General features: G+C 46.3%; 1 protein-coding gene across 6 annotated transcripts in view; it reads left to right on the forward strand.

Annotated features, from left to right (window-relative positions):
- smoc1 (SPARC related modular calcium binding 1) overlaps positions 1–12,812 on the forward strand; it is a 268,502-nt gene that overhangs the window by 214,165 nt on the left and 41,525 nt on the right. For all 6 annotated transcript variants that reach the window (XM_069918105.1, XM_069918106.1, XM_069918107.1 and 3 more), the window contains one exon: positions 10,118–10,223. In XM_069918105.1, coding sequence (XP_069774206.1) covers positions 10,118–10,223 — 106 coding nt within the window. The remainder of the gene's footprint in view (positions 1–10,117; positions 10,224–12,812) is intronic.

Genomic DNA, 12,812 nt, shown 5'->3' on the forward strand with positions numbered 1-12,812 from the left:
CTGGCAGCACAAGTCGGGCGGTCGGGGGCGAGACTGGCAGCGCGAGACAGGCAGTTGGGGGGGAGGCCAGCAGCACGAGACAGGCGGATGGGGGGGAGACAGGCAGTGCGAGTCGGGCGGGTGGGGGAGGAGGGAGAACAGTAGCATGATTGGAAGGGGGTGTGGGTGGATACAGCAGCACAATTCAGGTGGGCTTGAACCTGGCTTTCCGAAATCCAGAAAAATTCGAAATAGGCTTTCTTCCACTGAGATGGGGTACGACAAGAATTTAGAAGGCATGGGTTAAAGGTGAGAGGGGAAATGTTAAAGGGACCATAAGGGGGCACCGCTTCACTCAGAGAGTGGTGGAATTGTGGAACTAGCTACCAGCAAAAGTGGTGAATGCAGCCTCTATTTCAGCATTTTGGAAACGTTTGGACAGGTACATTGATGGGAGGGTGTGGAGGGCTATGGGACTAGGCAGAATCATTGTCTGACACAGACTAGATGGGCCGAAGATCCTGTTTCTGTGCTGTAATGTTCTATGGTCCATTCTGAAGTATCAGAGGTGTGAAAAGGGGAGGAAATAAGTGGAAAGCTATTGCACTGGCATGGTGCTGGGGCTCTGTGAATCACTAGGCAGGATACCTTGGGTCTGATATTGCTCTTCAGAAGAAATGTCTCTCAGGTAGAGGTTCAGTGGGAGCAGATGGAAGATCTGGATGGGCAAGCCTGGTGTTGTCAGATCTCCCCTCTTACTTCTTCTGATCTGAGTAATTAATTATTGAGTTCTGGTCAAAAGGGATTGTTTCGAACCTTCTTCCCCCCCCCCCCCCCCCCACCGCAGTGGGGAATGAGGGGAGCTCCACGGATGATGCCCAGCTCCCACTCTCTCAACCATGCAGAAGTCACATGCCAGGACGCAGAAATTGCTCCTGCCGGCCGGCAGCACCTGCGGAGAGAGAGAATGAACATTTCAGGCCAGTGGCCCTTCAGGTCTGACAAGAGTGTCAGCAACTTGAAACACCACGTCGCTGGAGCTGCTCACAATTTCTGCATTCTCAGACCTTGCTTCGGAAATCCAGCATCTGCAGGATTCGTTTTTTTGCTGCAAAGGAAAGGTGGCAATGGAGAACATAAAGCAGAGAACGGGACTAAACGGGGCCTTTTCTGGCTAGCTGTCAAAGACCATTGGTTTCAAATTTAATTTTTTAAAAATCTAAGCATGGTAACAGGCCAATTTGGCCCATGAGCCGGTGCCACCCAATTAATCTACATTCCCCCCCCAGTACATTTTGAAGGGTGGGAGGAACTCGGAGCCCCTGGGGAAAACCCACACAGACACGGGAAGAATGTATAAACCCCTTACAGACAACACGGGATTCGAACCCCGATCCCGATCACAGGCACTGTAAAGGTGTTGCTCTAACTGCTACGCCAACCATGCCTTCCGAAGGGGCTGGTGGTAGGTTTGCTATTTTTCCTTCATATGTAAACAATGTAAATGACAGAATTAATGGACTCATGGCCAAGTTTGCAGAAGATACAAAGTTAGTTGCAGGGAGCTGTAGTTATTTAAAAAAAAATTAACAATGGTGAATGAAACCCGGGCTGTCCAATTACACTCAATTACTGATCGAACCCCATACATTTTTGGAGGGTGGGAGAAAGCCAGAGCACCTGGAGGAAACCCACACAGGTAATGAAGAGAGCATACATACTCCTTACAGACAGCAGTGGATTCGAACCCTGGTGCTGTGATAGCGTTGCTCTAACTGGAGATGAGGAAGCAGGCAAGCCTGTGAGCTCAACCCAATGGTATTGACACTGACCTACCCAATTTTGTTAATCCATACCCCACCCTGTCAACTCCTTCCGTGTCGACTTGCCTGTCTCTGTACTGTGTGACTTCTGGTTGATGACCTTCACCACATTGTTAACACTGAGGCACAGCGAGTTCCGGTGAGTGGCGAGGAGCCTGGACATGGTGAGGCCCGGCAGGAATAGCAGCGAGGGGCCCAGACATGGCAAGGGCCGGCAAGAGGAATGGTGAGGAGCCTGGGCATGATGAGTCCTGGAGAGAGCAGCGGCGAGAGGCCCGGACACGGTGAGGCTTGGCAGCAGTAACAGCGAGGGGTCCAAACAAGGTGAGGTCCAGCAGGAGCAATAGCGAGGGGTCTGGACATGGCGAGTCCTGGCGAGAGCAGCAGTGAGGAGCCCGGGTAGTGTTAGGCCCGGTGAGAGCAGTGGCAAGGAGCCTGGACATGGTGAGGCCCAGCGAGAGCAGTGGCGAGAGGGAGGTTCATTTTGATCTTGTGTCTGAAATTTGATGTTAGTTATTAAAATATGTCTTGCTGGTAGTGTATCACAAATTTCAGTGATCTCCTGGAGCTCGGCTTGACCACCATTAGGGAGTCGGGAGGAATTTCCCAAATTGTTTCCTGAAACTGGCCACAGGTTTTTACTTTGGTTTTTCGCATTCCCTAGGAACCACATTAGGGCAGAGAGTGGAGGTAAATCCAAAAGGAGCAATAGAGATAGATAGAGAGAAACAGAGGATAAAGAAAGATAGAGATAGAGGGATAGAGAAAGAGAGAGAGATAAGATAGAGGAAAAATCTTTGAATTTAAATTGGGAGTAGATAGTGGAGTCAGCAGTTAGTGCAGAGCAGGATGTGGGAAATCTGGGACACCACAATTGTCCCTGATCATTGCACCTGCAAGAGGTGCATCCAGCTGCAGCTCCTGGGAGGCCGAGTTAGGAAGCTGGGGGTGAAGATGAATGAACTCCAGATCAATCAAGAGGCTGAGGCAGTGATGGAGAGGAGCTTCAGGGCGACAGTCACCCCCAAAAGTCTGAAGACGGGTAACTGGGTGACTGTTAGGAGAGGGAAGGAATATAGGCAGACAGTGCAGAGGCTGTTCCCCCAGTGAGTATGTTTTGGATTCTGTTGGGCGGGGCGAATGGACAAGTCATGGTGGTCACGTCTGTCATAGAGGCTGGCCTATCAACTCAGAAGGGAAGGGGGGAGAAGAGGAGAACTATGGTGATTGGGGACTCATTGGTTATGAGAGCAGAAAGGAGGTTTGGTGGGCGAGATCAAGGCTCCCGTATGGTATGTGGCCTCCCAGTTGCCAGGGTCAGGGATGTCTCTGATCGAGTTCACAGCATTCTGGAGGGGGTGGTGGAGAGCGAGCCACCGGATGTCGTGGTCCAGATGGGGACCAATGACATAGATAGGAGTAGGATTGAGGGAATATAGGGAGTTATGAAGGAAGTTAAAAAGCAGGACCTCAAGACTGGTAATATCAGGATTGCTTCCTGTGCCACACATCAAAGAGGGTAGGAATAAAAAGCTGTGAAGATTAATGTATGGCTGAAGAGTTGGTGCTAGGGACAGGGGTTAAGATTTCTGGATCATTGGGATCTCTTCTGGGGAAGGTCTGACCTGCACAAAAAGGACAGGCTACACCTGAACTGGAGGGGGACCAATATCCTGGCGGGTAGGTTGGCTAGAGTTGTTGGGGAAGGTTTAAACTAGTTTGGCTGGAGGAAGGGCAGGATTGGCTGATGCAAGTACTGGTGTTTAGGTGTATTAAAAAGGAAGGATGGGAGGTAGTAAAGGGGGTGGAGGAGTCAGGGATAGTATCACGGCGATAGAAGAGGAGATTGCTGCAGAGGGAGTGTCCACTGAGTCAGTGTGGGTGGAAGTCAGAAATAGCAAGGGAGCAATCACTGTACTGGGAGTGGTCTATAGGCCCCCAAATAGCCCTCAGGACACCGAGGAGCAGATAAGCAGGTAGATTTTGGAATGGTGTGGGAAATACAGGGGTGTAGTTATGGGTGATTTCAACTTCCTTAATATTGACTGGAACCTCCTGACTGCAAGAGGAGTAGAAGGGGCTGAATTTGTCAGGTGTGTACAAGAAAGATTCCCGACACAGTATGTGGACCAGCCGATGAGAGGAGAGGCCACACTGGATCTGGTTCTGGGGAATGAACCTGGTCAGGTGGCGGACCTCTCAGTGGGGGAGCATTTTGGTGAGAGTGACCACAACCCCTTTAGCTTCAACATAGGTATGGAAAAGGATCAAAACAGTCAAACTAAGAAAGTGCTGAACTGGCGAAGGGCTAATTATGAAGGGATGAGGCAGGAACCAGCAAGAATAAATTGGAAACAGACATTCAATGGATGAAAGTACAGAAGTCATGTGGAGGAAAGTTAGGGTTCAGGATAGGTTTGTCCCTCTGGGACAAGGAAAAGATGGTAGGAAAAGGGGACCATGGATGACAAAACAGATCAAGCATAAAGTCAAAAGGAAGAAGGAAACATATGTTAGATATAGGAAAGAGGAAGGGTTCATGGATGGAAGAAAAATAGGGGCTGACGGGGTAGGGAAGGTTTAGTATATTTTTTAAGGAATATATAGGTTGGTACAACATTGAGGGCTGAAGGGCCTGTACTGTGCTGTAGTGTTTGATGTTCTATGTTCTAAATGGTAGTTACATTAAACCCATGGGATCTGGCATCTATTAGGAATTGATAGACATTGGAGAAATGTATTTTGAACGATTGGTGAACTAATGGTGAGGCGTATTTATTTTACGTATTTATTTCCCATGATTTTTTTTTCCCGGTTGCTTGAATTCTGGATGACAGGGGTTTTACTGTACTTCACGAGTATCTGGTGATAGACGCTCATGATGTGGCCTCCTCTTCACTGGAGAGACCAAACACACAACACCTCATGAGGTAAAATCTGCAAGGGTGATCTTGATGGAAGGTCCTCAACCTGCTTCTTTCTCCAGAGATGTTGTTTGAACTGCTTAGTGTTTCCAGCATATTCTGGTTTTTTTTTTTAAATTCACATCTGCAGTATTTTGATTCTTCATTATTTTTCATATTGTTAAACATTTAATTTTAGTTGTTTCCTCATTTGTTAATAAACCAACATTTAAACCAGTGGTTCTCGACCTTTTTATTTCCATTCACAGACCACTTTAAGTATTCCCTATGTGATTGCTTATGGTGGGATGTGAGTGGGAAGGGAAGGTTGAGAATCACTGCTCTAGACCTTATTGTTATTGAAATATTTTGCTTGAGAAAAATTGTCATTGGCCCATTTCCTTTGGAGTTCTGAAACCGTGCACATAACGAGTCAATGAGGTACGATTAAAACAGTGGCTTTCAAACTTTTTCTTTCCACCCACATCCCACCTTAAGCAATCCTTTACTCGTCACAGCATCGATGGTATAGGGATTGCTTCAAGTGGTCTGTGAGTGGAAAAAAAAGATTGAGAACCACTGATTTAAAACATCAAGAATTATCAGTGCCTGCAGCATAATTGTAAGATTTGAGTTTATTTCTCATGTTGTCCTAGTACAGGGAGAATGGTTTTTCTGTGAGCAATCAACTCTAGCATTCACACAGGGGTGTAAAGTCGAAGAACACAATTACAGAGAGTTACAACGTAAAGAAAGAACAATGTATACCAAGCAAAGGTAACACAAGAGTACTGCAGTGCAATTCCTTCAGGAGCCTGATAGCTGTGGGAAAGAAACTGTCATCAAGCCTATTGGTGTGCCCTTTCACACTCATGAACCTTCCCCTCCCAATAGGAGGTGGGAAGAGAGTGTGTGTTTGGGGTGTGATGGGTCCTTCAGTATGTTGGCTGCCTTTCCTAGGCAGTGGGGGATGCAGGTGGAGTCTATGGAGGGGAGGGGAAGATGGTGTGAGGTTCTCTGTTGCATTCGCCTTCTGCAGCTTCTGACCTTGAGCAGAGCAGCTCCCGTGTGGTGATGCGTCTGCTTTCAATGGTGCACCTGTCGAAGTTGTTGAGGGATGGGAGAGTGATGGTGGTAGGGGGGAGGGGCGGTGTGGGAGGGACAGGCCGAACTTCTTCACACTTCTGAGGAAGTAGAAGCGTTGGGGCACTTTCTTGGTCCAGGTCACTGGGGGTGCTTACTCCTCCAAATTTGAAGCTGTGGCCCCTTCTACATTCCTTTCCCATACGAAATTGAACCTCTGCCCCACATTTTGACAGCCTGTGCGGTCAGCACTCCTCACACGAGCGTTTTCAAAAATGGAACAGATGCCCAGTTACATTCTAATTCAATATCCTGTGGAGATGTAGAATATTTAACAAAAAATGTATTGGGATCTAGAAGACGGAGAAAACTGGGTTCATTTCAACCTGTACAATGAAGCTGCCTGCAATTTTGTGGAATTTACTGTCCAGCTGGCAATGTTGAATGGGGAGGTTTATGAATTAGTGTACATGTCTAGCATTGCTCTGTGTTAAACTGGAATAACATGGCTGTCAGGGCAATTTCTTATTCAAACTATCTTTAAACCTGGTTATATTTGGACAGATCATTTGCCAGCTCTGCTGTACATGTTCAAGCCAGGGAAATAACATCAAAGAATTTCACACTGTATTTGCGTGGGAAAAGGCCTTGTAGAAATCACACATTGAGTGCAGGAAGCTGGGGGAATGGAATCATCAATTGAAACTCAGGGGCGGAAGAGAGGGTCTCACCTGCAGTTTTCCAATAACTTGCAGCCATTGTGTCTCTTTATCCGTTTGCTTTGTTTAGTGTGAGTTCAAGCGTGTTGCTAAATAGAAGTGTCATTTGTGCCCAGGTCAGTTTGTTCAGGTGCACTTTTCAAAATGGTCTTCTCCACACAACGCCTGGCCACATCTGATTGATGTGGTATTAGTTGATGTGCCCTTCACCAGCTGTGCTTGCTCAGGCAGAGCATGATAAGCCAGCTCACTCATTGTGGAGTGTTCCTCTTGCGTGGAAGAACACAAGAGAGGATTTAGCACAGCTGACGTGTTTCAACAGAAGGTCTTGGCAGCAAGCTCGTTGCACAGCTCTCGCATGCTACAAAGCTTGGATTTGTTTGCCTTGCAGTAATGAGCTGATTGTACTTTGATGGACAAAGTGAATTCAGTAGAATACGCTTGGTGCAGTTTCTCAAACAGGTGCATGTTGGCCCTTGGCTGACGGGGATCCTTGTATCTGAGCAGTACACAGGTCTGGACTTGTTCTAACCTGACTGCGAGAAAGCCATTGTATTGGCCTTTATGAGCATGCACACTTCAGCAAGGTGTGTGAGGCAAAATGTTTCCACTCTCCAGTGACCTGAATTTTAACATAGAACCATAGAATGTGAAAACGCAGAAGGTGTAGAATCTCACTGCTTGCTACCTTGTAGAATGGATTGTGGTGGATTGTGAGCAGGTTTTGTGCTGTTAATCATCTGGGCTACAGTGAGCCATGTTATACATGTATGAAACAAACACCATTTCTCAATCCACTTCTGGAATCAGTGGTGATTCAGAATGTTGCCTCTCTGCTTGTAGCCCCCAGCTCAATTTCGCAATCGGCTCCAACTGCCCCTCCGAATTGTTCAACTCCAGTCTGACTTTCAGGTGCTGGCCGACCAGAAGCTTCCACTAAATATTTATAGGGATGCTTGCGTACCTCGCTCACCTCCCCTCCCCCATATTACAGCTTCCCTTTCTTTGCCCGTTGCCTTCATCCCTTCCCACACCACATAATAATTACATACATAAATATATATTTTAAAATCAATATATGTAAATATTTTGGGGTGATTTACTCATCAATCAAGTCTGGGAAGAAGCCATTTCCCAGCCTCCCAGTCCTGGTTTTGATGCTCCTGTGCCTCCTTCCTGATGGTAGTAGGTCAAAGATCCTATGTGCTGGATGGAAAGGGTCCTCATTAATTCTTTGAGCCCTATTTCCTTCCAACAGTCCCAAGACGAACTGGAGGTGAAGCATCAACTGTTTCCACCTTCTGAATCCTCCCTCTGCTGCTGACACCCTAGTCACCAGCCAGTGGACCTCCTCCTATACCAGACCATACAGAATCCTTACTGAGGTCCGCAGCTGCCGACACTGGGAGCCCGTGGTCCCCGGTCAGTTCAGCTCCAAAAATTTTTCAGATAATATTTTTGTACTAATGTTGCTTGTAAATTGTAATTCCCATATATCACTGAATGTATTGGCAATCGTAGTGAGATAAACAACCAACAAAATTAAATACACCTTTAAATTATAATATCATATGCAGAGCCTAAATGTATCTAGAATATATAGTTGTAAAAATATAGAATAATATAGGATAAATAGACAATACAACTCTGATTATCCAAAATGGTCAGGACCGGGCCTATGTGGATGAATTTCTTTTCAGAGAACTGGTCATTTTTAAAAAAAAACAGCCCAGTGGCAACAGCAAATCACTTGTAACAGTGTTTATACCACAACACACAATGAGAAGGCTTTTAAAGCATTAAAATAAAGCTTAATTCTCACCAAAAAATGCTGATCGCCGCCGATCACCGACACCTCCCCACGGAGGCCTCGCTCCTGCCGAGAGCCCGAGGGTTCCCACTCTTGCCCAGGAGCTTGAGGTCCATGCTGCCGCTGGGGGCCCCCGAGGTCCCAAGTCAGTTTGGCTCCGACAAAAAATCACAAATGAGGATTTTGGATATCTTTGTTTTTTTCGTAGAGCTGAGGATTTTGAAGAATCTGATTTCAGATCATGGGAGTTGTACTCTCTAGTTGTAAATTGCTTAAATGTAACTTTTCTTAGATTATAGGAATACTAACAAAAAATGGTTTCGTAAAATCTTTCAACATTGAATTACAGCATTGTTAGTAACTCAGTAGAAGCCTTTTTTTGATTTTTCTTTTCCTTTAATCCAGTGGTTCTCAACCTTTTCCTTTCCACTCACATCCCACTTTAACCAATCCCTATGTTATTGATGTTCTGTGATTAGTAAGGGATTGCTTAAGGTGGGATGTGAGCGGGAAGGAAAGGTTGAGAATTACTGGTCCAGACCTGATTTTTTCTGAAATATTTTGCTTGAGAAAAATGGTCATTGGCCTATTTCCTTTGGAGTTCTGAAACCGTGCACATAACGAGTCAATGAGGAACAATTAAGGAGCACTGACTAACAGGTAAAAAGACATGGTGGATAAAGGTGGGAGGGAAGAAGAACCATAGAATATTATATCACCAAAGCAAGTCCCTTTGGCCCTTCTAGTCTGTGCCAAACCATTTTATGTTTGCCTCGTCCCACTGTCCTGCACCCAGTCCACAGCCCTCTAAACCTCTCCCATCCATGTACCTGGTCAGATTCCTCTTAAATGTTAAAATTGAGCCCGAATTTACACTTTAGCTGGCAGCTCTTTCCACTCTCTGTGTGAAGAAGTTCTCCCTCATGTTCCCCTAAACTTTTCCCCTTTCACCCTTAACCCACGTCCTCTGGTTTGTATCTCACCCACCCTCAGTGGAAAAAGCCGATCTGGATTTAATATGTCTATCCCCCTCATAATTTTAAACATCTCTATCAAATCTCCCCTCATTCTTCTACGCTCCAGGGAATAAAGTCCTAAACCATTTAACTTTTCCCTGTAACTCAGTTCCAGAAGTCCCAGCAACAGTTGAGTAAATCTTCTCTGCACTCTTTCCAACTTATTGATATCTTCCCTGTAGTTAGGTGACCAAAACTACACACAATACTCCAAATATGGCCTCTCCAAAAGGGAAAGAAGCTGAGGAGCGATGGGGAGGGTAGCTCTCTGATAGGAGAAGGGAAGAAAGAGAGAGCTGGAGGAAAGGAGACAGACGGATAGGCATAGAGAGATTCAGGGAATGAGGTTAACGGAAATTGGAGGAGTTTTTAAAAATTACACTGGTTAGTTTTCTATTGAGATAATTTCTTGATGGCTATATTCAGTCTTGGAAATTTGTGAATCAGTAAATTGGGACAACACCACAAATGAAGGCTATTCTCTGAAGGATTTGTTGTGCAAGTCTCTCTTGCTTCTGATGTTATAGCTGGCTTTTGCTTCCTTGAGAACTGGCAGCATGTCTGACCCAGTTGCACAATTTAATTGGGCGTAAACTGCCCCTGCGAGTGGAATTTGACCCTTGCACTGGGCCCATAAAAGGCCACAGAGGTCACATCTGGTAGGAAAGGAAACTATTACAAGTAAATGACAGCTTGACCAGGCAGGCCAAAGGTGAAATTCTTTTCTTCTCAGCCACACCTGCCACCATTACAGTTAATACTCTTGACCTTCCACCTCCTGCAGGTTGCCCCGGAGTGAAGAAGTTGGAGTTCATTACCAGTGTTCTGGATGCCCTGACCACAGATATGGTGCAAGCAATCAACTCGCAAACTCCTGCTGCAGGAGGAAGGTATGTACCCAGTCTCTGTCTGCGGGGGGAAATATAGTAACCAGTGCTGCAGACTTTCACTTCCCACACAAATGATCACGTCTTTCAGGACATTTCGAAGCCAATCAGTACTTTCCATGAGATGTCGGAGCAGAATTAGGCAATTCAGCCCATCGAGTCTGCTCCATTATTCTTCTTCTCAAGCTGTTCCCCGCCATCTCCCAGTAACCTTTGCCCCCCTCCCTGCACCAATCAAGAACCCATCCACCTCTGCTTTAAATCTACCCAATGACTGGGCCTTTGCAGCTGTCCATGGCAATGAATTCCACCAATTTGCTGCCCTCTCTGAGCATTCAATTGGTATTTACCCTTTCAGTTTATTGGCTGAGCTATGCAGAACAAATATTTGAGAATCTGAGGAATTTTTCAGGTGCTGCATGAGGGATAAGGATGGGGCCACACAGTAGTGATAAATCCCCTGGTTTTTCTTGCGAGGCATGTCACAAGAGAAGACCACTCAGTCCATTGTATCTGGAGAGTGATCCTATCATTATGCAGTCACTGTTCCCATCAGCTCTCCTTTCAGCCCACCCTACATGCACGCATAGTACACAGCGGCCAGTTAATCTACCAGCATTGCTAGGGGAACAGCAGGTCAGACAGCATCCATGGGTAGAAATGACAGGCCAATGCCCTTTATAAATGCTAGAGGGAAGTGGTCAGGGGTGGTGGAAAGAAGCTGGGAGAGGGGCCCAGAGGTGATAGGATGGAAGTGGTGAGAAGAGGAGCAAGACAGGTAGAGGGAGAGACCATTGGAGGGAGAAGGAAAAGTTATAGGGGGGAAGCAGGAGTAGGTAGAGATGGAAACAGTGGAACCAGATGAGGGTGGGATTACCCAAACTCAGAAGTCAATGTTCATGCCATTAGGTTCAAGGCTGTCCAGGAGGAATATGATGCCTTGTTTCCATTCTAGATTCAACCCTCAGCTTCTTTCCCCCTTTATATATGTAATTTCACCTTTCTTTTCTCAATCCTGATGGACGGTGCAGACCCAAAACCTCGAATGCCCCGTTTCTTGCTATGGATGCTGACTGATATGCTCAGTTCCTCCAGCAGTTCTCTACTTGCTCCAGTTTCCTACACCTGCAGGCTTTTGTGTGAACCTACCGGCACGACTTTGGGATGTGAGAGGGACTGGGAGCATGATGGGAATGTGCAAACATCTGACTGGTGAGGCCCAAGGACAGGATTGAACCCAGGTCCCTGGAACAATATGTCCCTGTCTTCTGTGAATGGCACCATATTCACCTCAAGGTCTCATTGTTAATAACTGGAGCCAAGGCATCTCCTCCATCGGACATGCTGCCAGAAAGACACCCCATGTTTCAGTGCTCGCATTTCTCCTTCTGACCTGAAGCAAGTTGGTTTCACAGTTATCATTTCTTCAAAGCATCTCATGCCGCAGACCTCGGGGTTCAGAAGAAGCACTGGCCCTTTTGCTGGCAAGTGCTGTGTTTACGGTTTTTATAAAAGTAATTATTTTGTAAGTTAACAATATGTGAAACATAAGCATTCAAAGTCATCTGTTTCCACCCCTTTGCTTCAACTAATTCAGGTTTATCCCCTGGGCCACATTGCTGACCAGAGTGGTCTATCATGTACAATGGGTCAGCCGTCTTAGCACTATACCTGCATTTTGAGAGGTCCATGGTTGACGTTGTAAAACATTGTCTGAGTTTTTCTTTTTTGCAGTGCCAGAAGGAAAGTGAAAGTTAAATGTTTGGGTGTATTCTATTATTGGCTAGAATTGGTCAAATTCAAGGCCTAAACATGTCTGTGTAAACAAAAGAAGTCCCCAGCTGTTTGTGTTAAATTATCAGAGGTTCACTGGAGCCATTTCAGATCTGTCCATCAGGGGAGGTGTTGGAGCCACAGTCCGAGTCTGCTTCATCTATGTTTGGTATGGTTTCTTTTACTTTTGAAGACCTTTGATGAGCTCCCAGTAAGATTCAGCACCTGAGACTTAGGACGGGTTAAAATTGTGTGAATTGGAAACGGAATCTCAACAAGTGGGTCTTTTTCCAGAAGATAGGAGGTTATCTGCTGAGTACTCCAGGGGTTCCAACCATTCACAATGATTTCCATGAGGGGACAGGATATGGTGGATGCAGCCTTGCTCTCTGTGTGAATCAAGCTGGTGTTGGGAGTTGGAAACAGTGTCGGAGGATCTCCTTGATACGCGTAAGGCCATGGGAAGGCGAGGGAGACTGGATGGAGGGAGGGGGATATTTCCCTGGGCTGGTGTCATCTATAAACAGAGCCTCAGGATGTGGGTGAGAAACTTGGGACTGAGTGCAATACATAAACGTGCTGGAGAAACTCAGCAGGTCACGCAGCGTCCATAGGAAGTAAAGGGTAACTGATGTTTCAGAACTGGGAGCTCCGTCAGGTATAAGACAAAACAGGCAATAAAAGTGGGGGAGGAGAGGCGAGAGGAAGGGGCAGGGGAAGGAACGCAGGCTAACAGATTAGAGATCATAGGTGGGAGGGTAGAAGAGAAAGAATCTGAGAAGTGATGGTGGGAAGGTGTAACTCTCTGGTAGGAGAGGG

The sequence above is a fragment of the Narcine bancroftii genome, chromosome 2 (genome assembly GCF_036971445.1).
Source record: "Narcine bancroftii isolate sNarBan1 chromosome 2, sNarBan1.hap1, whole genome shotgun sequence".
NCBI lineage: Eukaryota > Metazoa > Chordata > Chondrichthyes > Torpediniformes > Narcinidae > Narcine > Narcine bancroftii.